Here is a 27,858-nt window from a genome sequence, read left to right on the forward strand (position 1 = left end):
AAAGAGAGAGAGAGAGAGAGAGAGAGAGAGAGAGAGAGAGAGAGAGAGAGAGAAGAAAAGAGAAAGGTGCAGACAAAAAGAAAGAAGCAGACAGAGAAAGAAAAAAGCAGAAAGAGAAAGAGAAAGAGAGAAATCGAAAAAAAGGAGAATAGGAGAACGCATCGGAACCCGCAGAAAGACGCTGGCGGTAATAACAGCTAATGAGGAGTTCGCGGTCTAATTTAAAACGCACTTTGTCGCAATTCAGTTCGCGATACGCGGCGCGGACATCGCGAGCGGACATTCTCCGCTGTCCCTTCGCATTACGCAATTTATCACGACAAAAATACTAATTAGAAACTAATTTATTATTATTACCGACGCCATCTATCGCTATCTATCTTGGCAAATGATCTCTGAGATTCGCCCCGGCCGCGCTTCACTTGGTGAAGACTTCGCCGGGATAATCGCCGCGCGCGGCATTCCTCCGGCTCTAATAATGGATACACTAAGAAATTCGAGAGCTAATTTAGAGCTCATCGCAATTTAATTCCCGATACGCACGGCGCGGCCACGCGCAGATTATCGGAACCGTTCCAGCGCGAGAGCGTCGGCCGCGATCCGCATGTTGTATACGACGGCCGAAACCGTTATAATTTCGACGAGCCCGATCATTTCGGTGTCGTTGATATACGAAAATGATCCTTATGTCGCTCGGCACTTGCCAAGGTGTCTCCTTTTCTTTCTCTCTCTCTCTCTCTCTCTCTCTCTCTCTTTGGAGGAAGAAAGAGGAGGTGGGGGAAAGGATGGGCGCGGAATACGTTACGCCGTATCCCTGGTTCCCGCGATACTGTATTACACGAATTATGGTAATTTGCGATAAAGAACGAGTTATTGCGAGCAGTATTTTCAAGCAGCACGTCGGGAGACTGGCCGGCCGTCAATGTCGTTAAAGCGCACTCTCGTACACCCATTACGGCGCGAAGCTCGGTCGTGTCAAGCACTTTGATAATAACCAAACGGGAAATCGTAAGGAATTATTATTATTTCCGAGATACGCGCGCGAGGATAGCGAGACTCATCTACGAAACCTTGCAGTGAACGCAAAATTCCAGTATCCTGTCATTATGAACACGCCCAAAAGAATCTAATCTCATCCGTAACGGAGTTCTCTCATATATGCCCACAGAAAGATATTATACTGCTAAAAAACAATTACTCAGTTCACTTTCTTTCTTTTAAGTAATGATTATTCTCAACAAAAAATATTTCCTTGAGGACAGTTTTAAAATGTAATCATAACAAATTTTAAAAAAGCTCGTAATTATATATTCAAAAGAAGAATTTCTTCCCTTTACAATAACTCTTTACATTATAAACCAATCGAAGAAAAGGCTAGTTCTCTATCTTATATAGTAAACAAATCGAATTTTTATCTTAATATTCTTGATTGAAATGCTAAATTCAGGATTCAAAATGTATTTGGAATAAATCTGATGTTTACGATGAATTTGTGATAAATTCACGAATCTATAAACTTATAAAATGAACTTAAATAAAGATAAACTCTACTTGAAGCAACCGGATATCGTCATATCGGATATCGTAATTCAGCAGTTGCTCTGTGATAGCAGCAATCGCATTTTTATATTTGTATTCCACATTTTTCTATATTTTATTACTAATTTGCTTGGCAGAACTAGATTTAAAATAAAATTTGTTTTATTCGCATTAAGATATTTTTTTTAATTTGAGTTTTTCGTAACAGGAATTATTTATTCTATTTAAATAAAAGAATTTAGATTTAAGTATGTTATTTTTTTAGCACCCACCGAATAAATATTTTTTATTTTTTAGGCATTTTTTCTCCCAATATATATGAAGATTCGGCTAAGGATGACATTATAATTCTTTGGGTGTAATAAAAAATAATAGTATATCAATGATGAGTCAAAGAATTCTATCAACTACACATTTCCACGATAATCATATACTTCCATAATTATATGCCTGTGATAAGAAAGAAAAAAGTAATTTCTAATTTCTATGTTTTATTACACTGAGAGAAAAATTACCTTAAAGTCAACAAATATTTCTTTAATGGGTGCCATTAATATATTTACTTAAATCTAAATTCTCTTTATTTAAATCAAATATTGTTTACCTGATTTAAGTAAACAATATTTTATTTAAACAGAATTTAGATTTAAATAAATATGTTAATGGCACCCATCAAAGGAATATTTCTTGACTTTAAGGTAACTTTTCCCTCAGTGTATATTTGACGTGCGCGACGATATCGACATGCACAAGACAGCAACGACTCGGCAAAATGAGGAATGAGCTGGGTCAAGGTGCTCGAGACAGCACGCGTTAGTAAACAGCGGAAGTAACTATCGCGCTTTTATTTGGCAACTCGAATGTCCCGCGGGAAAATCCTGTCGCGCGATACGGCTTTAAGGTCGCGGGGACGAGCGCGTTCTCGGTAGTCGGCTCACCTGTTGCAATGCCTATCCAGCCGCAGGTGGAGCTGTGGGTGGGAGTGCTCCAGGTAAGAGGCTGCAGTTTGATAAAAAGGAAGATACCCTTCCTCTTCGTCTCTCCCGTAGCCGCTACTCTCTTCCTCAGAAAGGGAGGAAAAAAGGCGGACGAAACGGGTGAAACGGAGACCGAGAGAAAGAGAGAGAAAAAGAAAGGGGAGAGGAAGGAGAGAGAGAGAGAGAGAGAGAGAGAGAGAGAGAGAAGAGGGACGAGGGGGACGGAGAAAGAGAGAAACGGGGCCTCACTTTTACTTGCGAGGGAAGAGGAAGAGGCCGAAGGGAGTCCACCAGGCTGCCAGGCTGGCTGGCACGCTACGTGAGCGGCATGCACGCACATCGTACCTTCCTTTCTCCTCGTCCCCGCACCTTTCGCATCGTATTCTTCTTCTTTCTCCACCGCCTCTGCTCCTCCGCATCTTCTCCTTCGTCCACGGTCCGGCCACTCCCGCAGAGGCTCTTTTTCTACTTGCCCGTACTACGACAGTTTTGGCGACCGTTCGAGGCGATTGACGCTCGGCCGAGCTATCGATTGTGGCGCGGGCTCGCGGCACAGTCGATTCGCGTTGTTTCGTGAGAACGAAGGATACAGAAACGTCGCGCAATCGCGTGCTCGTAAATGATAATAGAGACATTGTCTCTCGTGTGTAGATAATAAATCAATATAAAATTCCAGATAGATAAGTGCCTAAGAGGCGTCTAAAACATGTGGAACGCCTTGTAGATCAGTATTAACACGTTAATTGAAATTTGCGGGTGAGATATGTAGATATATATAGATTTGTACTTAAGCTCGTGTTAATAGCTGTTGATTGAAATCCTCGTATCACAGGAGATACTCGGATTTTTATTCGGAGTTAGATGCAAGCTTTTCAGTTGAATTACATGATACATATGACATTTGTATCTATAATCGTAATTCAACTGAAAACTCTCTAATTCAACTCTGCATTTAAATTTGAATACCCCACTTATTCCTCATGACTGTAAATATGGATCTAAATCTCGTATTAATAATCGTCAGTTAATAACTATCTCAAGTAAAATACTCAGATCCGAGGTTCAAGTTAGATGTGCATTTTTTCAGTGGAATCGCGTTTACAGATATAACATCGTATATATTACATGCTTCTAATAAAACATTCAAATCTAATCAAAAATTCAGATCTGAGCATTTCACATCGGACAAGTTACAAAAACGATTCTTGATACTAGGATATCCTATTTGCTCCTATTTCAATCGCATATTCCGTATTACATGTAGCTTTCCGCTTATCAATATGAAATATAATTCTATTCGTATATTCATATAATTCTATTCGTATATATTCTATTCATATATTTCTATTCGTATAATTCTATTCGTACATTGGAGTCAAATCTCATGTTTCAGAAAGGACTATAACTTCAAAATTTAAACAGATTTCAATGTTTGTTTTTTAAATAAAAAATGTTGAAATTTTTGGAACAACTTTTAAGTTAAATTTTGTCTTTTCTCTTTCTCTAAATCAAACATAAAGAAGTTAGGTTCAAAAATTTTTTCACTCAAGCAATAACTCGTTTCATGTCTTATTTATTTTAACATCATGCACACAAATATTATCCATGAAGTTAAATATTCAAACACTGATTATATTAAAGTTATACAGACTGACATAAACTCGCTAAATCTTATTTTAACAAGTGACATTAATTGAAATAGCATCTAATTTTAGTAAATAAAAACTACTAAATTAAATAAGACACAATTATTACTGTTATGTTATCTATTTTTTTATTAATTATTATTCTTGAAGTGACAAGACTTTTGAGCTCTTTCGCATTTATCGAAATTGTTTAAGTGAAAAAATTTCTAAGTCTAACTTCTTGATGTCTGATTTAGGAGCAAAAGACAAAAATCTGACCCGACAAAGCTGTTCTAAATTTCATTGAATTTCATCAAAAAAAAAAAAAAAAAAGTATCAAAATTGGTTCCAAGACTGTAGCCTTTTTTGAAAAATGAAATTTAATTCGATCCTACTATGCACCACGCGAAATAAACCTCAGAACCCAACTGCCGCGTTTGAGCGGCCTCTGCCTCTACGATAATCTGTATAATCTCCAATGTTTCAGCGCGCTTGACGGGCGCGACGCGTCACGCGTGTGCGCCGAGCGGAAGTGCGCTCGACGAGATGAGGAACGTCAGGAACGTCGGGATTGATCGGTCTGACTCGCCGTAGTTGTAACGACCGGGGTGGTACCCGTGTTCCGATAGCGATTGCTGCAGCAGGTGAAAGATTTCGCCGCTCGCGCGCTAGATCGCGAACCGACGCGGTCCGATAATCGAGAATCAGATATCGGGGCACGTCATTCCGGCGGAAATGATCGCTCAATGTTTAGTCTTCGCAAGGCAGTACCGAGAGGTACCAATTTCAGGCTAATGTAAGGCGCGGGGCGGCGCGAGCGCGAACGCTGCCATAATGAAAAGTCAATCATCCACCTCGCGTAGGAAAGCCGTAATCCGATCCGACGCGACTCGGTTCGCGCGCGCTTTCATTCCTGAAAAATCCGGCGTTTCATGAAACCAGCTCCATTAAAATCGATACACTCGGAGTACCCCGAGTCGATCCAGAAACCTCCGTAAAGCACTCCAGCCCGTTTGAAATTAATAACCGGCACGCATTCGAGAGAGAACGCACAAGACAGAAAGAGTGTGCGCGCGCGCGTGTGTGTGTTTCAGTGCGTGCGCGTAGGATACCTCCGCTCTTCAGGTTATTAATAACCGGCGCAGTTATAAAACTGTTAATGATATACTCACTGCGCGACAAGCGGTACTTGTAGTCGGTCAAGGTACCACCAAACTTATAAACGGCGGCGATCCATAACCATAAATGATATCTAAGAAGAAGAGCGTGCGCGTGACCGGTGTGTGTACTCATTCGTTCATACGTGCGTGCGTGCATGCGTGCGTGCGTATGTTGGCCACTCGTTGAAATAAATTGCGAGTCTCTCCGCGCGTGTACTCGCGCGCTGCACACCTGCACCTACGCCCCGGCGATACTTTAAACACGCTTCGCGAAGGCCTTCCTCGTAGGCGCAAGACCGAGCGTGAGTCGGACAAAGTAGATAAATCGAAACGAGATGTATACGGTGCCTCTCCCCTTCTCTCTCTCTCTCTCTCTCTCTCTTCTCTTGCCAGCGAACCCGCCGCGAGCCTTCCACCCGGAGATCCCCAGCTTGCGACAAGTAACCGCGATTGTCGCCGGTGTTTCGAACTGTATCGCTGTTCGCGACGTCGATATTCGATCGTAACTAATAGAAATGTGTAAAGTCGCGCGTGCGCGCGCGCGCTGCTTTCAATCGATAAAAAGCAGGTGTACATGGTATCGGCGAGAGCGATTTGTGTGTTTACTCGTACCTATCATCCTCGGATTTTATGCGCGCCACGTACAGGATCGCGAGCTTTCGCATAAATTATCCGTTTGTTTTGCCGCGAAACGCGTCGACTCGACCGCGTTGATTTTCGTTGATTGTACAGAGACTTAACACACCCAAAGGTGTATAATCTTATCCTTAGCGGGATCCCCTTCTATGTAGCCTCAAGAGGATCCTCTTCTAAGAGCAAAAGGAAAATATTCCAACATCTAAAAAGAGAAGAACTGCGGTTGCAAGGTGCTACTTCCTGTGATCCCATATTCCAAGTGGGAACTTTTACCGTAGGAGTATTGAGAGGAATAGACCATTGATCGGAAATCTACTAGATATTATTATAACCTCTTTCCTTTTGAATCGAGAGGAATATATTTGCTTGAAGCAGAATGCCTTTTTCCGCGCGAGATGAAAGACACGACTTGTAGGCAACAGACAAAAGTTCTCTAACGTTCAGAATATTGTTGTTGGAATATTTTCCTTCTAGTTTTAGAAGAATTCTTTTTGAAGTCATATACGGTTTGTTCAACATGATGCTATTCTTTTATCACTTACAGTGATCGGGCAGGAAAATTTCTAGATACAATTACTCAGTTTTTAAAATACAATATAAGATGAAATAATAAAAATTTGGGAACCGTTATTTTGTTATAAAAAAATCAAGGTCACTTTTATTTTTTTCAGATATACACTGAAAAAATGATTTTCATATTTGAAACTAAAATATTTGGTACATACGATGGTTGGCATTACCAGGTTCTTTACTCAAATAGGATATATTAGTGAGAAAACAAAACACACAAGCAGCAGTTAAACTTTTAATTCCATTCCTAACGGAAATAAAAGAGCAAGAAAGAATATCAGATCTAATAAAACACTTTCCCTCTTTTGTTCTGAAGAGTCCCGAAACTCTTCTTTGAACAAAAAAGAGTTTAGATAAAATGCTATTAGACATCATTTTCACCAGAAATTCTGTATCAAATTTTGGTCAGATGTACCAAACTTTTGTTACCGAGGAAAGCCTTTTCTTCAGTGCACATCTCTTTTTCCGTTCCCGAGAATTCCGTGTGGCAGATTCATTCCTGAGAGTTCCGTGTGTGCGCGCATTATCATCATTATAAACGACGGAACATCTCGTCTTCTCGGTCGACGCGGCCGAGACGTGGAAATAAATGAAGTATGAGAAATGAAGTGAGGGTCGTTACACGGGAACGCTGACGTTTCGAGAGCGCTCCTCAATGCTGACGGAATAAATCAGACGGATATCTCCTCCCACAGATCCCCCTCGCAACCGCGTGCATGCAAATCGCTCGAAACGCCTAACAAAGTCTCCACGATTAATGTACATCGAACGCGCACCGACTCGCCGTCGATTCGCCGAGTAGACGGATCGAAATGACAATGTTGCACCCCGACCGGGTGCCCTCGGGTGCGAATGCGAGCGGCGTATAAATCGCGTGTAAATCGTTGCCTTCGCAACTTGTTCATCATTCACGGCACGCAATAGCTACCGTCGTCTGTGCCGGGTTAGCGATGCTACTTTAATCGCGAAATTAGAATAGTTTGTGCGCTCGATACGAGCAATTTGCCACCATAAATTCACGTCCGCGCGAAACGGCGGCCGACGTGTGTGTTTATAGTGCAGATTACGCGAATCGCGCGACAGATTACAGTCCTTACGCGAAACATTCGAAGTAAGTGATTTTCTATCGCGTGCTGTGTGCAAGAGGAAATAAATAACGCTCCGCTATAAAGACATACGACACGTCGTCCAATCAACGGAGATCGATCACATGAGACTCGACAACCAATCTCCCGTTGGCACTCCTAAATCCGTCTCAAAGGGAATTAAAACTCCTAACGCGCCACTTTGGATCCAACCTTAAAAACGCGACTTTGGGATGTTGGAAAATTGTTTTGAAGATTCCGGGCGTATTACTGAGGGAGCAGAGTCACATTAACTTAAATTAAATTGTCATTCAGGAAACGGTGCTGAGCGAAATACGCACTCTTGACGTTATTTTCGAAAATACACCTTTGGAAACGCGAAAATTACTTCAAAAAATTATAAAAAAATTATCGAGGGAGAGAAAGAGAAAGAGAGAGCAGAGAGAAAAACGTGTCCCCAAAATGTGCTATTTACTATATGCTATACATAATATATACAATACCAAAGTAATTTATGAAAAATATGAGTTTAATAAAGTGCCTACTCATTTTAAAAGCTAAATACTCCTTTTGAGCTTTATATTAAATTTCTTTTTTATTTTTGTAAGTTTTCTCCAAATTACCATTTTACTAGCTTTCCAATATTACCGAATCATCGCAATTTACTGAATAAGTTGCCGTCAGACCGGATCTCTAAATATAAGATTTCATCTCTAAATATAATGGACTATGTCTGCCGATAAATCAATCGAAACTACTAAAAATGAAGAAAAGATAGGTGGAACGTCCCATCTGGCCATCTGGCCTCCTATGGCTCGAAAGGTTAGGAAACGGGAGAACAGAAAGAAACGTTCACCACACGGTCGTTACGCGAAATAGTTATTTCGTTCGGCTGCGACGACGCGGCTGCAGGTACTAGACGGAAGGTCGGCACGAACAGGCGATACCTCTCTCGGACGAGCACTTGTACCACGGTCTGCTCCTCCTCGGCGGAGAGGAGCACGTCCTTGTAGCTCATGCCCGCGGTATATGCTCGGCTGTCGCGCGACCTGCACGCGCGCATTAAACGCGATACTTATGCGCGGTTAATATGCCCCGCGGCGCGCCGGCGCCCCGTCGCCAGGCGAATTAATTCGAGCGCTCGCGTCGATGTAATTAATAATTAGTCGAATGCTTAATTAGTGAGCGAGCATTCCGACCAATTAGATTGCGCCGAGATGAAGCTGTGATTCGTCGCGCGTCCCGCTGAGAAAGAAGATCCCGGCCGTTCTTCTCAATGGCCGGCCGATGTCCTCTCGCTTTCTTTCTCTCTCCCTCCCACCCTTGCCTATCTCTTTCTCTCTTTCTTTCCCCGACAATCTGTCGACTAATTGCGAGATCTCACGGCCGTGTAATTGCTCTTCTTTAATTAGGCTCGCCCCGCGAGACTTCGCTCATTCCGGAGTGTTAATTGGATTCAAATCGACCGAGCTGCGTAAAGTATCGGGCGCGCGAATGTAAATTTTCCCTACTACGACGGCGTTACGTGGAGACGCGATGACGAAAACTGCCGTCGGTAGCCGCGACCATATTTACACGGTTGGCCACAGTCAACATCCACCGCGTGTGTTACATACACGAAGTCGTTAGTGGTCTTTCAATTGAAAGCATTCGCATGCTTCTGCGACACTCTGTCGAGGCACGCGTTATCTCGAAGAAGATACATAGCAAGTACGTTCATTTATAGCGAATTTAAATGTTTTAATAGCGACTCGATTATGAAGGCTTAAGCTTGATAATAAACGCGTGTGTATCACGATTAAGAAAATTCAGATTTTACAGGAACATCCGAGTCAAAACTTTGGTTCTGTGTTAAACTTTCAATTCTACAACGCAGTAGAAGCTGAGTTAGCAAAGTAGGTTTAATTCTAATAACACAATTTACTCCTACTTTGACTCTGATGAAGAGGTTTTTTTAGCATCAAAATATGTTGTATTATAGGTTTCAGAATATCAAAATAGATGTTCAATAAAATAGTGAGACTGAAAGTAGAATCAAAATTTCGATTCGGGTAGATTAAATAGAATCTATATCAACCTCAAAGGAGGTTAGTATAGATTTCAGAGTATGAAAATAGATGTTGAATGCAATAGTAAGGCTGAAAGTAGAATCAAAATTTCAATTCCAAATGGCACCAAATATAAATATTCTACACATAAGACTTATTCCTCCCATTTTGAAATTCTCTAAACAAGAGAATTTCCACTCAAAATAAAAAGAGTAAATCTTATGTTCAAAATATATTTTACACTTGGTACCTATTTTAGAGAATTCTTCTAAGAATATCAATTTTTCAGTGTGTGCAAAATTACAATATTCAATATTAAATTCATCACGAACGGTGCAATTCAAATTACAAATCGTATGAAACTGCGAATGTATTCTACTGCGATAAATATTGCGTGAAATTTTTGTACAATTTTAGGCATTTTACGAGTGAATAAACTTTCTAAGTATTTCGCGTTGCCTAATTATAACAGCCTTTCTTTTATCGGCAATCAATGCGATTTATTATGTCTAAACTACTACATGCACTACGTAATATGATGCTTCATGAGCATATAAATTGTACACTCACCATCTCGTGCTGATGTCCAACAACGTCAACAGTCCAATGTCCAGTCTTGTGAACCTCCGTAATGTCCAGTTGGTATTCAACGTCGTCGTCACGCAGTACACTTTGCTGCACTCATGAGCGTGACTTGTCTAACGCTTAACAATTTAACTGAAAGTATACAAAATACTCCGGCGCTTCGAGAATATATTCGTGAGTCGCGAATCGTATGGAAAATAATCGTAAATATCACGGCGCTTTCGACAAGATCGAGAGAGAAACTTTCTGAACAAATCGTGGTTCGCGATCGTTTATACTTGTGACAGTCGAGGTATTTTTTTCGTGAAAATTCTGGCTTTCAACAAAAATAATAAATACCGTATTTTAATTACCGTAATACCGGCAGAGATTTCGACTAAAGTGATATTATAATCCGTTAAAACGTGTAAAAGTTTAAGAAATTAACGGTCGCGACGACTGCAAAATTTATCGTGCAAAATATAGTAGCACAATTATAGTGAGCAATTCTGCTGCACAGCTTTGGTGCACAACTTTGATGCACAATTCTAGCGCACAACTTTGATGCACAATTCTAGCGCACAACTTTGGTGCACAATTCTAGTGCACAATATATACTGGTGCATAATTTACACTGTTTGAGATAATTTAAGAATCAAATAAACTAAAAAGAAATATTAAGATCGATATCTTTAGAAAGGTCGATATCTTTAGAAAGAAATATTCAATAATTCAAGCATCTTGAAAATAAGACTGTTCAAAAGTGATTTCTTGATTATTTCAAACAGTGTATTTTAATAGGTAGACATATGTAAAATTCTACACCGAGAGAAAAATATTTGATATTTATAACTATAATTATATAGTAAGATAATTATTGGGATTTCGAATTAATTGTATAATTCAATAAATCGTTTTGATGAATGCTATTACAACATTGTTGATAATAATTTTATCATTGCTACTTCTTGTTAGAACAACGAGAAATATGAGTGATGGCGAAAATTATTATAGTTTGTTATGCAATTAATAATTTTTTTTCTTTCGGTGTGCATATAGAAATCTACAAACTGAGTAAATCGCATTGATTTCGTATAAAAAATCCCGTCACCTTAAATCTTTTGTTCTTAACTCACCGAAATATCAGGAACTCAAGATCGGCCTCGTACTGCTACAATTCTGCAACAAAAAATATAGCATTGCCGATTAGACACGACAATCGATGACACAACGATAAACATACGCGCGAATACGTGTGTATCCTTTGCGATTATTCAGTAATTTTTAGACAACTATATTTCAGTTTTTGATCGCAAAGGATTTAATGAAGGAATACGGGAAATCTATAAACCTTACCTTCGAGCCGACCTTGCTCGGCCCGAACCGGATCCTCCGGTACGGCATCCACCGAATCCAGCGTGTGGCCGCAAGCTCTCTCTCAGATCTGAAACAAACAGTGAGATTCCTGAGTCATATGGATATATCAATGCATCGAGAATAAAAAGAGAGGCTACACTGAGAGAAAAATTATATCAAAATCATAGTTGTGCACCAAAAATTATATTAAAATCAACAAATATTTCTTTGATGGGTGCCAATAACATATTTACTTAAATCTACATTCTTTTTATTTAAACCAAATATTGCTTATTTAAATCAGGTAAACAATATTTGATTTAAATAAAGAGAATGTAGATTTAAGTAAATATGTTAATGGCACCCATCAAAGAAATATTTGTTGATTTTAATATAATTTTTCTGTCAGTGTATGTATCTTTCTCTATAAAAGTAACAAATCTCTCATTAGAAGTAACAAAATGGCGCAATTACCCGTATAGAGAATGCTGGCTACTGCTCAGAATAATCGTGGCCGAGAATATAACGTATAGCGCACACGCGAGTGAAATGTATAACGCGCACGGTACACGTCTCGAGAGCGCACTGATCGAACTGGAAAATTCGGGACACACACGCGACGTCCCGCGACTTGTTTACCCTCGCGCGTCGAGGGCTGTTATGATCGCTCGCGGCGGTAACGTACGCGCGTCTATTGTTCTCGTAGTCACGTGACTTTCGGCTGGTGAGACGCAGCCCAAGCGCCGTTATCGTCAAATCAACATTTTTTGTGTCTCATGATATCGGCGCTATACAAGGTATAACACTGGTATAGCCACAAAGAAGATGATTCCTCGTGCAAGGGTGAATCGAAAAGTAGAATAAAATTCTCCCATAAAAATATTTGAAAATTTATTCGCGGAATAAAAACTTATCTTACATAGAAATATAGACTCTATTTCACAGAAATAAAAATCATATTCTGTAAGTAAATTTTCCTTTCTCAATATACGAAGTTGTGTTTCAAAGAACATTGAATTTGAAAAGCCATTTGGCGCAGAACTGAAAGTGCAGAATACATTAACATCATGCCACAAATTTCTGATCTGAGTGAACATTTGTGAACAGCAATAAGCACGACATTTCCAGCAATTTTTGAATTAAATAAATATAATAAAATAAATAAATAAAATAAAATAAAATAAAATAATAATAAAATAAATAATAATAATAAAATATAAATATAAATATAATAAATAAAATGTAAATATAATAAATATAATAAATATAATAAATATAATAAATATAATTAATAAATATAATAAATAAAATATAAATATAATAAATAATAATAATAAAATAAAATAAATAAATAAAATAAATATAATTCCTCAATTTTTTATTGTGTTAAACCTTAAAAGTAGAATTGTTTACGAACATAAAAAGCAGTATAATGTTCAACTGTTATGTGTTAGTCAAGTCCGCGTGTACCCAACGAATTTTCAAATTTCCCCACAAATGAAGCTTCAAATGTGAAAAAATGTAATTCTACACTCTCGATTTATTTTTACGCAATCACCTGTGATTCTTATACTGTGATTTTCATTGTGTATTGTTTTATAGTATTCAATTGCAATGGCAACTGACATCGCGGAAAACAGTCAACAACGAGGCGACACGGCTTTCTTTGTGAGCGAACGACGCGACTTAATATTCGAAATTGCGCACGACTCGATATTTCTCAGTGATGCGATCGTCTCGCTCGAGTAAATCGACGAATTTAGATTTCACTTTCGCCACGGACACGCGTAAATACGTTCCTACAGTTCGCCGGGGAAGATTGCCATGACGATAACAGCGGCAACATCGTCAGCGGAGCAACGGTTACTCTGTCTCCCCGGAGAGTCGCTTTTTTGCCGTGGTATTTTTCGAACGCGGCGTAAAAGGCGAACCAGCTTCTGCGTAGGCAGGTGGATCACCTGCAACCATCTCGGATGCCGGGGCGAATCCGGCAGCTCATACGCGAAAATTAGGGTAGCCCGCCGCTGAGGAGGCAGGAGGTAAGAAAAAGCGTGGGCACTCGCGCAGTCCGCCCGATGATCTTTTGCCGGCAGCCGTAAAGAAATTCGCGAAGGAAATTCTTGCCGAAACGAGCCGGCAAAAAGTTGCACCAGAAACCTCGTCCCTCCACATAGAAGGGCGAACGGTATCAAAGGTGTGCGTACTTTCGAAAACGCAACGCGCGTAATAAATCGCATTCGGGAAGACCAATCCATTCGTAAATTATTAAACATTCTCGTCAATTATACAATATCCCAAAAGAACGATTGTTTTTGGTATATTGATTTGATTCTCTCTCAAGTCTATAGAGCCTTAAACATGGGTAAATTTTATCCAGAACATCTTCATTTGCTCATAATTTCCATAAAAATGACCAACATTTAATGTTCCTTTTTAATTAGTGTAGAAAACATTGTGTAATACGAACTTATTAATATTTTCGCGATTCGATGAAAAGGTACAATGAAAAAACAAAACACATGTTTTTAGAAACAGGGAAACGTCTGGAAGGTTGGTCTAAGTAAATTTTGGTCATATTTAGGGTTTGAAGATTAAGTCTTGTTCGCGGAAAGATTTTGCATAAGGGAGGCCGGAACTAGTCGGCTACCGAGATAAATTGATTATTTCTAGTATTTTCTATCAAGTTACAAAATTAAGCAAGATTTTTAAACATGTCAAAGATGATTTTGACCTTGTTTGCTCGATTCTGAAATCTGTTAAAGAACAGTAGAAATAATTGATTTTGTCAATTTACCCCAGGTGGCTAAATAGCCTCGATCTTCCCTTTATACTTCTTTCAATCTCTTATTCCATTATCGTTATTTCATTCTTTTGACTCAAGTGTTTAAGAAAATGAGTATGACGACGTTTATATATCTTTCTTGTGCATTGTATATTCCAACCGCTTTGCAAATTATATAAATTCGGAGCAGTGGATAATCTATGTATATACATAAAACAGAATGTCTGTGCGCTTCTAAATCCTTTGACTGACCTGGGCGAAATTTTACACAGTTACTCTCTAGAACCCTGCGGAAAATATAGGCTGCGTGAAACCTGGACATCCCACCCTCGCCTCCTGATTTCATCCCTTTGACACACCGACTTGTGATAACCTGAACAACACCGGATAGTTTCAGCTGGTTATGAGTATATAAAATACACGAATTGAGCGAAACAATTCTCGATTGCGGAGGGAGCTTGCTTTCTGCGACTTTAGTGTCTCTTTTTTGCAGGGAGGTTAAACGATCCGCTGTAAACTCCCTCGTCGCGCCGCCTCCACCGCCGGGTCTTCGACCACGCGATATTCCCTTGGGCAAACAGGTGAGCGCCGCAACGAGTAATAGTCGGGGTGAAAGGTGAGACGCGTCACGAGTGACAGAAATGCATAATCGTACGTCTTCCTCTCGCACCGTCACTCCCATCAACTGTAAAATGCGCCCACTCTTGGCATAGTCTTTGCGCCCTAACGACCCTAAGAACTCGCCTATGATCGTTAAGGTTCATCGTAAATAAATATCGTAGTGTAAGTTAATACAGACAAGTATATTGCCGTTTAAATCTCTTCGTTTTTGCAAACGCTCGATTCCTCTCTGTCCGCTTTTTGATACTTTAATAGGAACTCTACCAAAACAAATTACATATAAGTCTAACGCAAAGTATACTTCGTGTATACATATAGATTAGGTCAAGCTGAACACGAAATTCTCCTATCATTTTGCAAACAACCACATCAAATTATGAGTTATTAATTGAAGAAGATTGGCGGATGATAACGTGCAATAATGCCGAAACAATGTTCTTTAATTAATAACTCGAAAATCGATGTGTTTATTTGCAAAATGGTATAGGATTATTTTGTTCAATTTGTCCTAATGTACAAGCACACGACAGGTGTCGCTATCACAATTCATCTGCCATATCGTGCAAGATCATTCACGTCGTTGTTTGCAAAACAGTAGAGAAATTTTGTGTTTAGTTCGACCCCTAATCTACATGTACACGTGATGATGGAACACTTTACAATAGACACTATATATTACTGTCTTACTGTTTCTATAAAATACTTCTTTTAACGTGTGCAAGGGCGTGCCCTTGTAAAACGAGGCTCATTAGTCGGAACCTCACTAATAAAAGCAGAACGATTCGCCGGCTAATTTCGCGGCATATTAAGATACGCTTCGTGGAAGGAACAAGAATAATATATTCCGCTTGATTCTTCGACATTAAGACATTAATTGACACACATGTACAGGCCTGTTGAAATAATAACGAAATTGTCAAGCGTCCTCGGAAATTTCTGTTCGATTGTGACGGCGAACTCGGAGGCTAAAAACGCTCGTGAAATTGGAACACGCGAAATCCTGGCGATCGAAGCCGGTCTAATTCGTCAGAACTGAAAGTCTCCGTAAAAAGAGGATCGCGCGCGGGAACCGCATGGCTCGTCTTAAAGTATCCTTGACGAACATGCAGAAGGGTTACTGCACCGCGAGTGAAACCAGGACCGGACGTTGGTAGCCGAAGAGTAGCCCCTCTGGTAGCCGCGGAGTGGTAGCCCAAGGCTACTAGAAGATTGCCGGCAGACAGGTGGGTGAGGCGAAAGGATGGCTGAGGTAAAAGGTAGTGGATGGTGTTGTATGCCCCTCTTACCTCCAATCTCCTCTTTCTCCTTCTCCCCTTCCTCCTTCTCCTCTTTCTCCTCCTCCTCCTTCACCACTACCACCACCAGCACCACCACCTCGTCCTCCTCCTCCACCTCCTCCTCCTTCATCTTCTTCTTCTTTCGGGGCCCCTTTTCTCGGGGCCCACTTAGCCGCACGCGAACCTCCGAGTGCCCGGATAGAAGCCAACTCCTCTTCTCTTTCCTTCTCTCTCTCTCCCTCCCTCTATCTCTATATATATATTCGACTTCCACAGCGCACTTGGAGCGCGCGAGGGGAAGGATGCGGAGAAGGAGGAGGAGGAGAAGGAGGAGGCGGTGGTGCTGGTGATGGTGAACATTGCGAAGGCACGGAAGAGGAGAAGAGGAGAGGAGAGCAAGATGCCCGCAGGGGAGAAAAGAGGAGACGAAAAGAGGCGAGGGGAGCCAACGGAGGCATTAACCATGGATTTATTCGGACGAGAAGCCCCGAAATTGCCCGATTACAGTATTACACGCCGCGGACAGGCGTATGGTGGGAGTGAAAGACGCGGGAGGAGAGAAGGTGCACGCGGGCCCCGTGCGAGGGGGATGGGGATGAGGGCTCGAGGGGGCTCCAGTTGTAAAACCGACGTTGCGAGACGTAGCGCGATGCACCGAGCAATCGGCCGACTCCGTGGCTCCAGCAACGGTGGAGCCGGGGCCGTTCCTCTTTTGAGGGTGGCAATTTGCGGTAATATCGCCAACGACGAGGTAGCGCCCGTAATGGGGCCCCAGGGGCCCCACCAGTGTAACGTGTAACTTAGCCCTCGCCTACCTCGCGGCATCCGACGCTCTTTCCCCGAAGGGAGCTCGCCTCTTCGATGACAACCGCGCACGATCGCTCGTATTCGATCGTGATTTGATTCTGTTCTTTATTCTCCCTTCCTCCCTCTCTCTCTCTTTCTCTCTCTCTCTCTCTCCGAGTCGAAGTGAATGAACATCTCGCTTACGGCGAGAGTGAAACGCGGTAGGGCGGAGGAGACGGACAGAACACGTACATTGCGATCGATATCTTTTTCTTCTTCTAGGTAATCTCTTCGGGACATGAAACACCCTTCTGAAATATACGCGTGAATCAAGTTGCTTTTACAACTATTGGCAAAACTTTTACGTCGCATTTTCAAATATAACCATGACATTTATCAAGAAAAACAACGAGAGAAGAGTAACGCCCTCTTATTCATTGGTGTGTAGATGATGGACGAGCTCTGGCGTTAACGCGGCCGAGAAATAGACGCGGGCTAAAGTCCAATAATCTCTCCCTCGCTTCGGAGACTAGGAATCGCCATGAGCAATTACTGGGACTCGCGCGATGCTCTAATCGGTCGTACACCGAGGCACGAGGAGAGGAATCGTTTGTTCTGCATCGCGGACTCCTGGAAGTCTCTCAACCTGTTCACGTGAGACGGTATCGCGAGGCTGCCACAGCCTTGCCCTGAGCTATACGCGGTATATAAACTCTCGTTCGAACGGGTTCTTCCTCTCTCTCTCTGTCTCGGTTACGGCTCTTCATCGCGGCCCGGGAGAAGTCTTACTCCGAGCCTCCTCCGTACTATCCGCGCCGGGGATCGTGTGCCGCGACCGCCCTCTCTCTGTACTCTTCGTCGTCAACGAAGCGCACGCTGGCGGCTCCTCTTCCGCGTCTCACATTCCTCGTCGCCGCACAAGTTTGACGTTTTTACCTCCGGTGGCTCGCCTTGCTTAAGCTCGATCTTCCGATCTAGGAAGGAGCCGTGTGCAAACTGGAAATTTTCGACACGATCGAAGCTCTCGCGCGCATGCATAACGCGTCGTGCCGGGAATCGTGGCGGTTTCCTACGACTATGATTGAACGAGTTCATGGAAAGCCCCGCGCACGCGGAAAAATACATACTACATTCAAGTAAATGTTACTTGTTTCAAATATTTCATGAGTTTATACACCCGCAAATCCGTCACAGGTTCAACACGAGCAGCGAATTTGTTTGAAATACATTATCTGAATCCTAGTGAGTTTAGCACATTTCAATAAAGAATATTAAATTAAAACAAATATTCGCGCGGTTGGCTTTATACATAAAAAGGTATTCAAATTTGCTCTAGATATTCAAATTTTAAGTGAGATATCTAAATTTGAATTTAGGGAGAGAATGTGAGCCTCTCAGAATTGACTTGCAATTATAAATATAATGTCATCATCTCTCTAACTCTGAATTCAGACCTAAAGTCCTTAAAACGTAAAGTAGTCGTTACTTGAAACTTGCTTCAGGTAAGACATTCAAATTTTAATTTAGAGTCAGACTTAAGTTTCTTAGCTGAATCGCGTATCTTAGTGAGACTAGTTGTGAGACTAGTTTCAAATAATGACAATTAATATGAACCTAAAATCTATATTAATAGTCATTGAAGCTTGTTTTATGTGTTTTATGTCTTGAATTAAGGTTTTATTATGTCTTTAATTATTGTCCATATTAATACATATTACTTGAAACCGTTTCAAATGAGACACTCCAATTTAAAACTTTGGATCTAACTCTGAATAAAAATTTGAGTATCTTACATGAAACAAGTTTCAAGTAACAACTATAATATAGGCTTTACAGTTGAATCACATGGTGACATTCTATTAATAATTTCAATTCAACTGAAAAATCTGAATATTTTACATGAGACTGATCTCAAGTAACAACTGTTAATACGGGCCTGAATTCGTACAAATCTGAGTATCTCACTTAAGATAACTTTCAAGTAATGACTATTAATATAAGCTTCAATCTATTATTCCCTAAGTCAGAAACGTCCTGCTGTAGTAACGTTTGTGAGAATGTCCACGTTCTTCAGTCAACAGGCGATACTTCGCGAACTTCTGTTGAAAATCGACAAAATTGAATAGCCACTGACGGGGCAAGGATAGGCTAATGTAACCAGTGATAAATAATTGCGACTCGATGTCGCAAGAACATATTTTACCGCGTCAACCACGTGAGGGGAGGTGAATAACGTCCTGTCGCGTAAACGACTTCACCATGCACGACACGAAGGAGGGAGTTATCGGCTGCCGGCTTTTATAAGTCTTCGCTTGCCGTACGTTCGTGCACAAATGCCTATTGAATGTCCTGTCCTTCCCGTAGCGTTTTCGCTTCTTATCCCCGATATCTATCTTCTTGAGTCTTTAATTACGGCCACACGAGCTGCGCCCTACGCCGGCTATAAACGGCTGCGTCGAAAACGACGATCTTTCGCGCGCGTGCGAAATACGTGTTATTGTCACGCGTCGCCGGGCGAGGGGCGAGGAGAGTCGCGAGAACGATGTTTGTTATGCCGCGCCGCGGGCCCGGCTTGAAAAATGATCGGATCTTGAGCCTCTCCGATCGGAGTGATTCGTGAGCGGATGGTACTGTCGCGCCAAACATCCCGGTTATCCGACACCCCTTGTTGATCTCTTATGTTTTCCAAAACAGGAGCCGTCCATCGTCGGCACGATTAATCTTAGCTCGGTCGTAAGCCACGGCCGTTGTACGCAGCATCCTTCGGGCTTCTGGTGGTCGAGCGGGGTTTCGTGCTGATCCGACGCTGAGATATGTCCGACCTGGCTAGATACGGGCTGGATATCTGGTAGACGTCATAGGCCGGCTGTTGCGAGTGCGCGCGCGTGAGACATTAGAACGTCAGTGCCGGTAGCTACCGGAGGAGATAGATGCGTTTCCAATGAGGGACGTATACCCTCCCCACGGATACCCGCATTCTCCCTTCTCCTCAAGGTGGATGCCGGTTGCTCCACCGGCACAGCCGTATACTCGAAGCATTTTAATCTGTGCCTCGAGTATTTGCGTTCGGACCGTCGCTCGGATGCGAGAAAATTGCGGACTGCGAGCTATCGTTTGCGCCAAGTGTAACATTACCATGCATCATCTCTTTCCCGTTCCTCCGCGAGAGATTGATTCCTTAAATGCGTCCTCTCATTTATCGTACGATGGCCTATGGGACGGCCCTAGTCCTTGGCCAATATCAATAAGAAGATTTATCGTATGAAACTGAACCCCGTCGTAACGAATGAGAATCTAGCCTCCTGGTCCCTCACGCCGCGGAACTTTCGATTGATGATGCCAGAAGTGAGAAAACGCATGCCCAAAATTCTTAGAAAGTATGTTGAAACAAAAAGATACAAAAATAGTTTCCTTTCGCTCTAACGATCGATAAATAATCGTAAAATTAACGTGACGCGCAACTTTCATGTTTAATCCACATTTTCTCATTGTCTCATCATGTGAGTTTTATAATAATTTATTGATTGTTAGAGCAAAAGTATTCAAAGTATTTTAGAACTGTGCTCAATCGACTGCAAATGTCATTTTCTGGATATATCATTTTACTTCGACGTACTTTGCAGGAACATCGGGCACGCATTTTCTCGTTCTCTTTTGACGTCATAAATCAAGATGGCCACGGCGAGGAATCGGAAGCCTCGGGGAAACGTCTTATAAATGCACGAGAACGCACGCAGACTCCAGGCTTTTTGGTAATTTCAAGCAACAGCGGTGAAGCAAGCCGCACAATCTGATTATAAAGCGCCTATGACTGTAATGCAACGAAAAGAAGAAGAGGAAGAAGAAGCAACAGAAGAAGTAGAAGAAGAAGAAGAAGAAAATGATTGATAAGCTACGCACGGCCAAGACGAGCGAGGGCGCCCGGAAAAAGCGACAGAGGGAAATTAACCGAGATGAAACGAGGACGAGGAGAAGCAGGGTCGGCTCGCTGACGAGGCAGAAGAGCAGAGGAGCGTAGCGCGCACGGCTAAGATTGCGCTCGAGGCGAACCGCGGGGCCTTATGGGTAGCAGGTAGCGGCCTGCCGGTGAGCAGCTCGCGCGCGTCTATCGGGGCCCCTTTGTCATTGTCAATATTCCAAGGAGGTACAGATTATCTGGTGACTGATGGTCCATTCGCGTAGCCATTGCATCTACGGCCATGTTCGGCCACGAAGCCAAACCGATACATAGCGTTGCCTCTCTTTTTCTCTCCTTTCTCCGGCTCCTTTACTCTCTTTCTTCCTCCGTACGTCCATCCCGTCCGTTCGTTCTTGTTTCTCCAACCGCGAGCCTCTTTAAACGATCCGCAACGTCTATTTTCTCTCAACTTTCTCCTTTGTATTTCCTCTCGTTCTCTTGAAGTACATACGTATATAATTCCTCAGCTACCGATTTTTCTTTTGATTTGCTTTTTTATCAATTTTCTCGCGTTCCTCGCGTGCATACGTCTATAGAGTGAAACATCTATTTATTGGTATCCTCTTAACAAGTAAACCTATCCAAAAGTTACACTAAGATTTCTTCCTAATTTGGCACAAATATGGAAGTACAAAAAATATTTAGGTCATATTTTTTCATTTTGGTCCACTTTGAGTTTCGCGGGTTTATTGCTTTTTAATGTTCTCACTCCTATCATCAAGTGCAACAAAAATGCATAAGAAATAAAATTGAATATAAGATGTAGGCGTTTTTGGTTTACTGATTATGAACATAAAGTCAAATATGTAAAATTATTTGTATTGATAATAAAATGTTCAAACAAAACATGTAAAATGTTAAAAAAATTATTTGTACAAATAATTTCTCGATTTGGCTGAGATTCGAGCCATTTATTACTAATTTAGCACAAATTTACAATATTTCGGTTGAAATCTCGACTAAAGAAATTTAGAACGGTTCGTGTCTCAGTTATGCCGATTTTGTTAAAATTATTTAACTATATATTGTATTCAATTTTATTTTTTAAACATTTTTGTTGCACATATAGGAGTGAGAAATTAAAATGTTATAAACTGGCCGTAAAACTCAAAGTAGGCCAAAATGAAAAAATATGACCTATATATTTTTTGTACTTCTACATTTGTGCCATATTAGAAAGAAATCGGAGTATACCTTTTGAATACACTGAGAAAAAAATTTATTAAATTTCAAAAAACGTTTGGATAGTACTGAAGATATTTATTTAAATTAAGTAATTATTTTCTAAAATTAAAGAAACAAATTTAAAACTTCTTTATTTAATTTTATAAAATAATTACTTAATTTAAACAAATATCTTCACAGTACTTTATTCAAACAAACATTTTTTTTTAATTTAGTAAATTTTTTTCTCAGTATAGATTTACTTGTGAGTCAACTCCTCAAATCAAGAAAAATGTGGTCTCTCTTGCAACCAGCAGTAAAGGAGACTAGATCTAGAAGTCACACGGGTTAGTAGTCATAAAGCTTATATCTATCATAGGTAATAAATGAAGTATATTTTTCTTTATAGTATAGGTTACTTGTATCGTATTAGTTAGATGTACGAAATGGCTTATGATAGAAACATCGCGTGTGGTGACTTACAAGCATTTTTTCAGAATCGAACGCGGTCAGTAAATTTTTTCTTGTCTTTAATTTTATTGAGTCATTGGTTTTGAAATTTTTGATCGTAATTTCACTTTAGTTGTAAGAAATGTTATGAATTTAGCTAATCTTCCTTACATTTAATCAACAGTTAGTGCAACACACTTTATAAATATAATCTCGTTTATTTCAAATGTTTTTTGGGTTAATTTGACTCAAATTAAATGAGGTTACTTGTCACGCATTAAAAGTCCGTCACATAGTTACGACGTGACTTATGTAAGGGCATGGAAGCATTAGATATTTAAGTATAAACTTTCTTGACAAACATATCAAACACATTGTTAGAACGGAATTTAAGCTTGAACAGATTCTAAGTTCAAACTACCACTGAAAAATCGGTCTTAAGAAAATGTCAATGATTGTTTTTCTCTGACTCTCCTCAACTGGCGATCGTCTTTTCTTTTCCCCACATTCCTATTATCTTCATACGTCGTGCTTTTGCACTTGTTTTTTTGCGGTTTACGCGCTCTCTCATATTTCCTTCCTCGTCGCAATCGGCCGCTTTCCGCACGATGTACTTCGCTTTACCTTTCCCTAATGCCTTTCTCTCTCTCTTCCTTGCCGCTATCACCATCGGCATATTGTCTCAGATTAGAGATAACGAGACGCCTTTCGAGCGGGCTCGGGAGTTACTGTCTGATGCAGCGAGCGCACTTCGCACAGCAATTTAAAACGTCCAGCTTTACCGAGACGACTCGTGTTTCCAGCTGGGAGTCATTGCGAACGTTTCATCAACACGATACGTCTCATCCCATTTCCCTCCTACTATCCGCCTCGCTGGCGCGATTTTACCGAGACAAATCGCGAGCACGTCCCATGATCGGGAACGATGCGGGTAGGGTGGAAACGGCCGCAACGAGGAGAGGGCTGAAATCGATGTAATCCGATCGAGATCTTATGGGAATGTTCCTGCACCGCGGGGGAATTTACAAGGGCAATTTATACGGCGGAATCGAGCGAAATCGCAGCCTAATGCCGTCACGTAAATTTCTCGCTGTCGATCTCGAGGCGCATTCGCGGATGCTCACCCTCGTCGAGGAGGCCGATCGATATCGGCGACCATTTGCCTCGTTCCGATGAGTTGCGGCCGAGATCGTGACCTCTCGCGATTTCGCGAATTATTATCACCGGGATTACCACCGTTACACCACCTACCGCGTGCGAAAGGCCGTGATCTCGACTCTGACCGGACTTCAACGAGATTACTTCCGAGCTTGTATATTTTCGAAAGAAGGACGCCTCGTTCTTCATCGATCAGTGACGACCGAGAGATCGTCCCTCGCCTCTCAATCCGAGATGACTCTCGCTTTCGTCTAACAAGGCGCATCATCTTGCTTTTAAAACGCTGCAGCGTTATCTGTGCGAAATCATACGAAAAAATGCCACGGAATAAACTGACGTTATACATCGTTACCGCCTTCCTTACACACATGACGATTAATTAATCTCAACCACTGATTTGCCGACTGTTTGAAAGAAAACTCTAATCGATTAATGCCCAGCATAATACTTGAAATGAAGTAAAAAAACGCCCTACCGAGCGAGAACATTTCTCCGGACTCCAACAGAACTACTCGGCGCCTCGGATTTGGCTTCCGCGTTTTCGCCAGAGAAGACAGTGGTAACTCGAGCTGGTCGATTAACCGGTACAAAGAGATCGCGCGGTTCGCGATTCGCAGGTGGAACGGCTCGACGGACGCAACGCAGGCCGATCGAGCCGATTGCGCGATCGCGATGCCGGTGATAAATCCGGGCATACGGTGGTCCGTCCGCGCGTTATCCGATCGATCGCGAACACGGTTATCGCTCTACGCCGGCGTCCGTCGCGTCTGTACGACGAACGGTAGGGAAAACACGCGTCTTTCCGCCTGGCTTGATCCGACGGTGACGATGGGACTTTATACCATGATGGAGCGGCTGTCCGAGTCCGGTAGGTCCCACTGTCGAAATCGTCACGTTACTAACAGTTACCTGTGTTACCAGTGTTACTGGTTACCGATACGAATCTCGCCCCCTTCCCCGATCCGCCCGCTCCTTCCGTCCTTTCTTTCCTTCCTCATCGCGCTGCTCGCTCGCTCGCTTCCAGATCTGTGAGCCAGATGACATCTTGTACCGCATAATGGGCTACGTTAGGAGAATAAATTATACGATGCCCGGAGTCTCTCTCTCCCTCTGCGGAGGGAGGGAGTGACGGCTACGGCGCGCACCTCCGCCGGCTTCTTGTTTACAAATATATTTGTCTACGGTGACGGATGCTCGTCAATTAGAGGGGAATATCTTCGGATCTCTCGACTTGGTCGGAAACAACGGTTCAATGACGTTTCGTTTTCGAACGTCTTAGGAGAAATGCGCTTCGACGATCGAATCTGTTTTCTGCCACTTGTCCCGGTCTGTGCGGATGAAGGAGTTGAGAATACGCAGTGACAACAATTAGATGTAACGTTAAAGATTCCATTGCCTTTTGGTATACTGTCTTCTCACTATTATCCTTTTGTTAAAAAATTTAATTTTCTGTTAACGCACGTAGCTTGGTATTCAGTTTTTACACTGACACCGCTAAATGTGAGGTGCTTCGATGATAAATAATCACATTGGAACGACAATGTCACGTTCAAGTGATATTTTCAGGCACGACCATTACGTCACGCATGAATAAACCGCGCGGGCCGACAATAAATCGCCACGTCGACAATGAACGTCCAATAAGCTGTACGAATCGCGGTACCCAGTTATAGCTACATTATCATTACGTCATTTCCGACTGCCGAGGGAGTATTTCCCGTGTGAGAGACCTCGGTGGCCTCGAGCAGCCGCGCGGCACTTGGGTTATCTGCATCGCCGTCATCGCTCGAGCTTCCAAGATCAGCCAAATCTACGAGCGCGATCTCAGTAGGAAGAGAAAAGCGACGCGCGCGGCGCGAGACCTAGCCGGGACAAAAAGCGAATGGGTGCTCAGAGGAGACGCGCTTATAGTTTCGCGCCGGCTGACAGCTGGACAATCGCCAGGAGGGAAGAAGGCGCGCGCGGGATTATAGAAACCGAGATTACCGTGGAAACGACTCGGCTCGGGTGCTTAACGGTAATTGGTAAGCGCGAGTAAATCCGCCGCGAGTGTATGCGCGAGCGCGAGAGTGCGTGCGTGCGTACGCGCGCAGCAAGGGCGAATCTATATGGGAGAACTAATGAAAGTTAAGCTACAAAGTTCCCAACTCTCTCTCTCTCTCTCTCTCTCTCTCTCTCTCTTTATCTCTCTTCGCCTTTTCATCCTCTCTATCCTATCGAGAATTTTCGCAGGGTGACTTTATTCGAACTTATTTTTTTCCGAAATATTTGTACAGAATAAACGAAGATGTTACAACGAAGATCGACCAAAAAATTCGTTTTGAATATTTTTATTTTATATTATAACAGATACCGAAAAAATAATGTAGTCTTTTTTCATGTTCTTTGAGAGAATATTTCTCAGGAGAGGTAATAAGATTTATATTTGTTTTGTCATATATATACGTTGTTATTGTAACATAAATTTTGTAATATACACTGAGAAAATATATATAGCTTTATTTCTTTTCATATAAACTATTTTCAATTTTACTATGTTTTTAGTAATGCAGAAATAAGTTGTCAATAAGTCTTTTTATTTCATATGTGGAACTTATATTTTAGGAAGTGAAATGCTAAAATACGTGCTGTTAAAATACTATGTTTCTAGCGAAAGTTCCTTGGATGATAGGCTTTGTTGAACAGTTTATTTTTCTAAACTACTAAAAATATTTAAACAAAAAATATGCTCAAAAATAAAAATATCCTGAACTAATAAAATATAGTAAAATTGGGAAGAATTTACATGAAAAAAAAATCACTATAATATTTTCATTGTATATAAAGTTCTCTGCTTGGAGTTTCATCGTACTACTATATTTATTCGTGCTTTTATGTTTCTTCCGGAGATTACCGAGGATTATTCATCGTAATCCCCGAAAAAGTAACCATCTCCAGCTTTGGAAAGTGCGTATCTACTACTCATCGTGGTTTCTCCCGCTTATCCGTTAAATAAATCAACTCCACGGTGCGATATCCACTCGCATGCGACTTTCTTCTCTTCGCGCGTAGGCAAACAAATCCACTTCACTGTCGAATCACGGAAAAATCGAAACCGTCCATCTGCCGTATCGAACTTTGACCTACGCGCGCCTCCGCCGCTTTCTACGTCGCTCGGACGCTGCGTACCTGAGTTATTCGTTACGGCGAACAGCCGGATGTCCGTTCGAGACAAATAAGAAGGCCTTTAATATGGATTGGATTATATCGCGATGCCTTTCTCTCTCGCGTATGACCGTGTGTGTGTGTGTGTGTGTGTGTGTATGTTCATCATTATACGAGCAGGATTGATTGAGTTGTTATTATTGAGAAGAAAGATCGCGATAACTCTCCAGCGAACACAGGTAGTTCTTGAGGTTGTCAGAAAACGTCCGTTACAGTCAATGAGATAGCAAAAGCCAAATTAAGCCAGATGTGTTTGTTCCAGATTTTCACTCTTTATATGTGCGTTTATAGGACTGACTGAAAGATATTAATTCGAAGAGCGACGAGAGAAATATCAGGAGGAGATCCGTGTCCGTACACAATATCATAATCACTGAAAAAAATGGAGGAAATCGAAAAAAAAATTTTTTTTTACATATCTCTTATGTTGTACCAAATATTTAAGCGCATGCGACGCCACATGCATTCTTTATCTTGCAGTGAATCGCGCGGCACGCGGACGTCTCGCAATTCCAACGGAAAGCAGACATAAAAGAAGAAAACCAGAGCGAAACACGAGAAGAAACTGTCCTCCCGATTCCGTAAACTTTGACCTGTAACCAAGCTCGATTCTCGACAGTGATGCATCGCATCCTGTCGTTGGCCCGTATTCCACGTGCGAGTTTTCTTCTTCTTGTTCTTCTCCGTTCTCCTCCACCTCCACCTCCTCCTCCTCTTCCTCCTCAGGAACGGCCTCCTCTCATTTTTGTTTTCCCACTTCCCTCGTCGAGTGCGTGGCGAGTGCACTGACTCATTGTCAGAAGGAGCGAGGGCTTAGTCAGTGGCTGGCATGCGTGCACGAAGAAGAAGAAGGAAGAGGAGGAGGAGGAGGAGGAGGAGGAGGAGGAGGAGGAGGAGG

General features: G+C 41.8%; 2 protein-coding genes across 2 annotated transcripts in view; both read right to left on the reverse strand.

Annotated features, from left to right (window-relative positions):
• LOC116848944 (early growth response protein 1) overlaps window positions 1–10,739 on the reverse strand; it is a 239,157-nt gene extending 228,418 nt beyond the window's left edge. Inside the window, exon 1 of the mRNA XM_032825601.1 lies at window positions 10,211–10,739. The gene's annotated coding sequence lies outside the window, so the exon portion shown is untranslated. The remainder of the gene's footprint in view (window positions 1–10,210) is intronic.
• LOC116848937 lies at window positions 10,347–13,528 on the reverse strand. The gene is made up of 5 exons (XM_032825575.1): window positions 13,428–13,528; window positions 12,035–12,190; window positions 11,561–11,648; window positions 11,341–11,383; window positions 10,347–10,357 (listed from the first exon to the last, which is right to left on the reverse strand). Exons 1-4 carry the CDS (start codon window positions 13,526–13,528, stop codon window positions 11,348–11,350), a joined length of 381 nt encoding a protein of 126 aa, XP_032681466.1. The 3' UTR covers window positions 10,347–10,357; window positions 11,341–11,347.
• Between the last annotated feature and the right edge of the window lie 14,330 nt (window positions 13,529–27,858).

This window comes from Odontomachus brunneus, unplaced genomic scaffold (assembly GCF_010583005.1).
Source record: "Odontomachus brunneus isolate Ranch 3 - 2012 unplaced genomic scaffold, Obru_v1 Obru_scaffold_102, whole genome shotgun sequence".
Lineage (NCBI taxonomy): Eukaryota > Metazoa > Arthropoda > Insecta > Hymenoptera > Formicidae > Odontomachus > Odontomachus brunneus.

Excerpts from the sequence above, each read along its gene's own strand:
- LOC116848937 (XM_032825575.1), bottom strand. The coding sequence starts at position 13,528 with ATGGTTGCAGGTGATCCACCTGCCTACGCAGAAGCTGGTTCGCCTTTT. Across the intron at positions 11,649-12,034 it reads AGCCAGCATTCTCTATACGG|ATCTGAGAGAGAGCTTGCGG; the intron begins GTAATTGCGCCA and ends TGTTTGTTTCAG. Across the intron at positions 11,384-11,560 it reads CGAGCAAGGTCGGCTCGAAG|AATTGTAGCAGTACGAGGCC; the intron begins GTAAGGTTTATA and ends TTTTTGTTGCAG.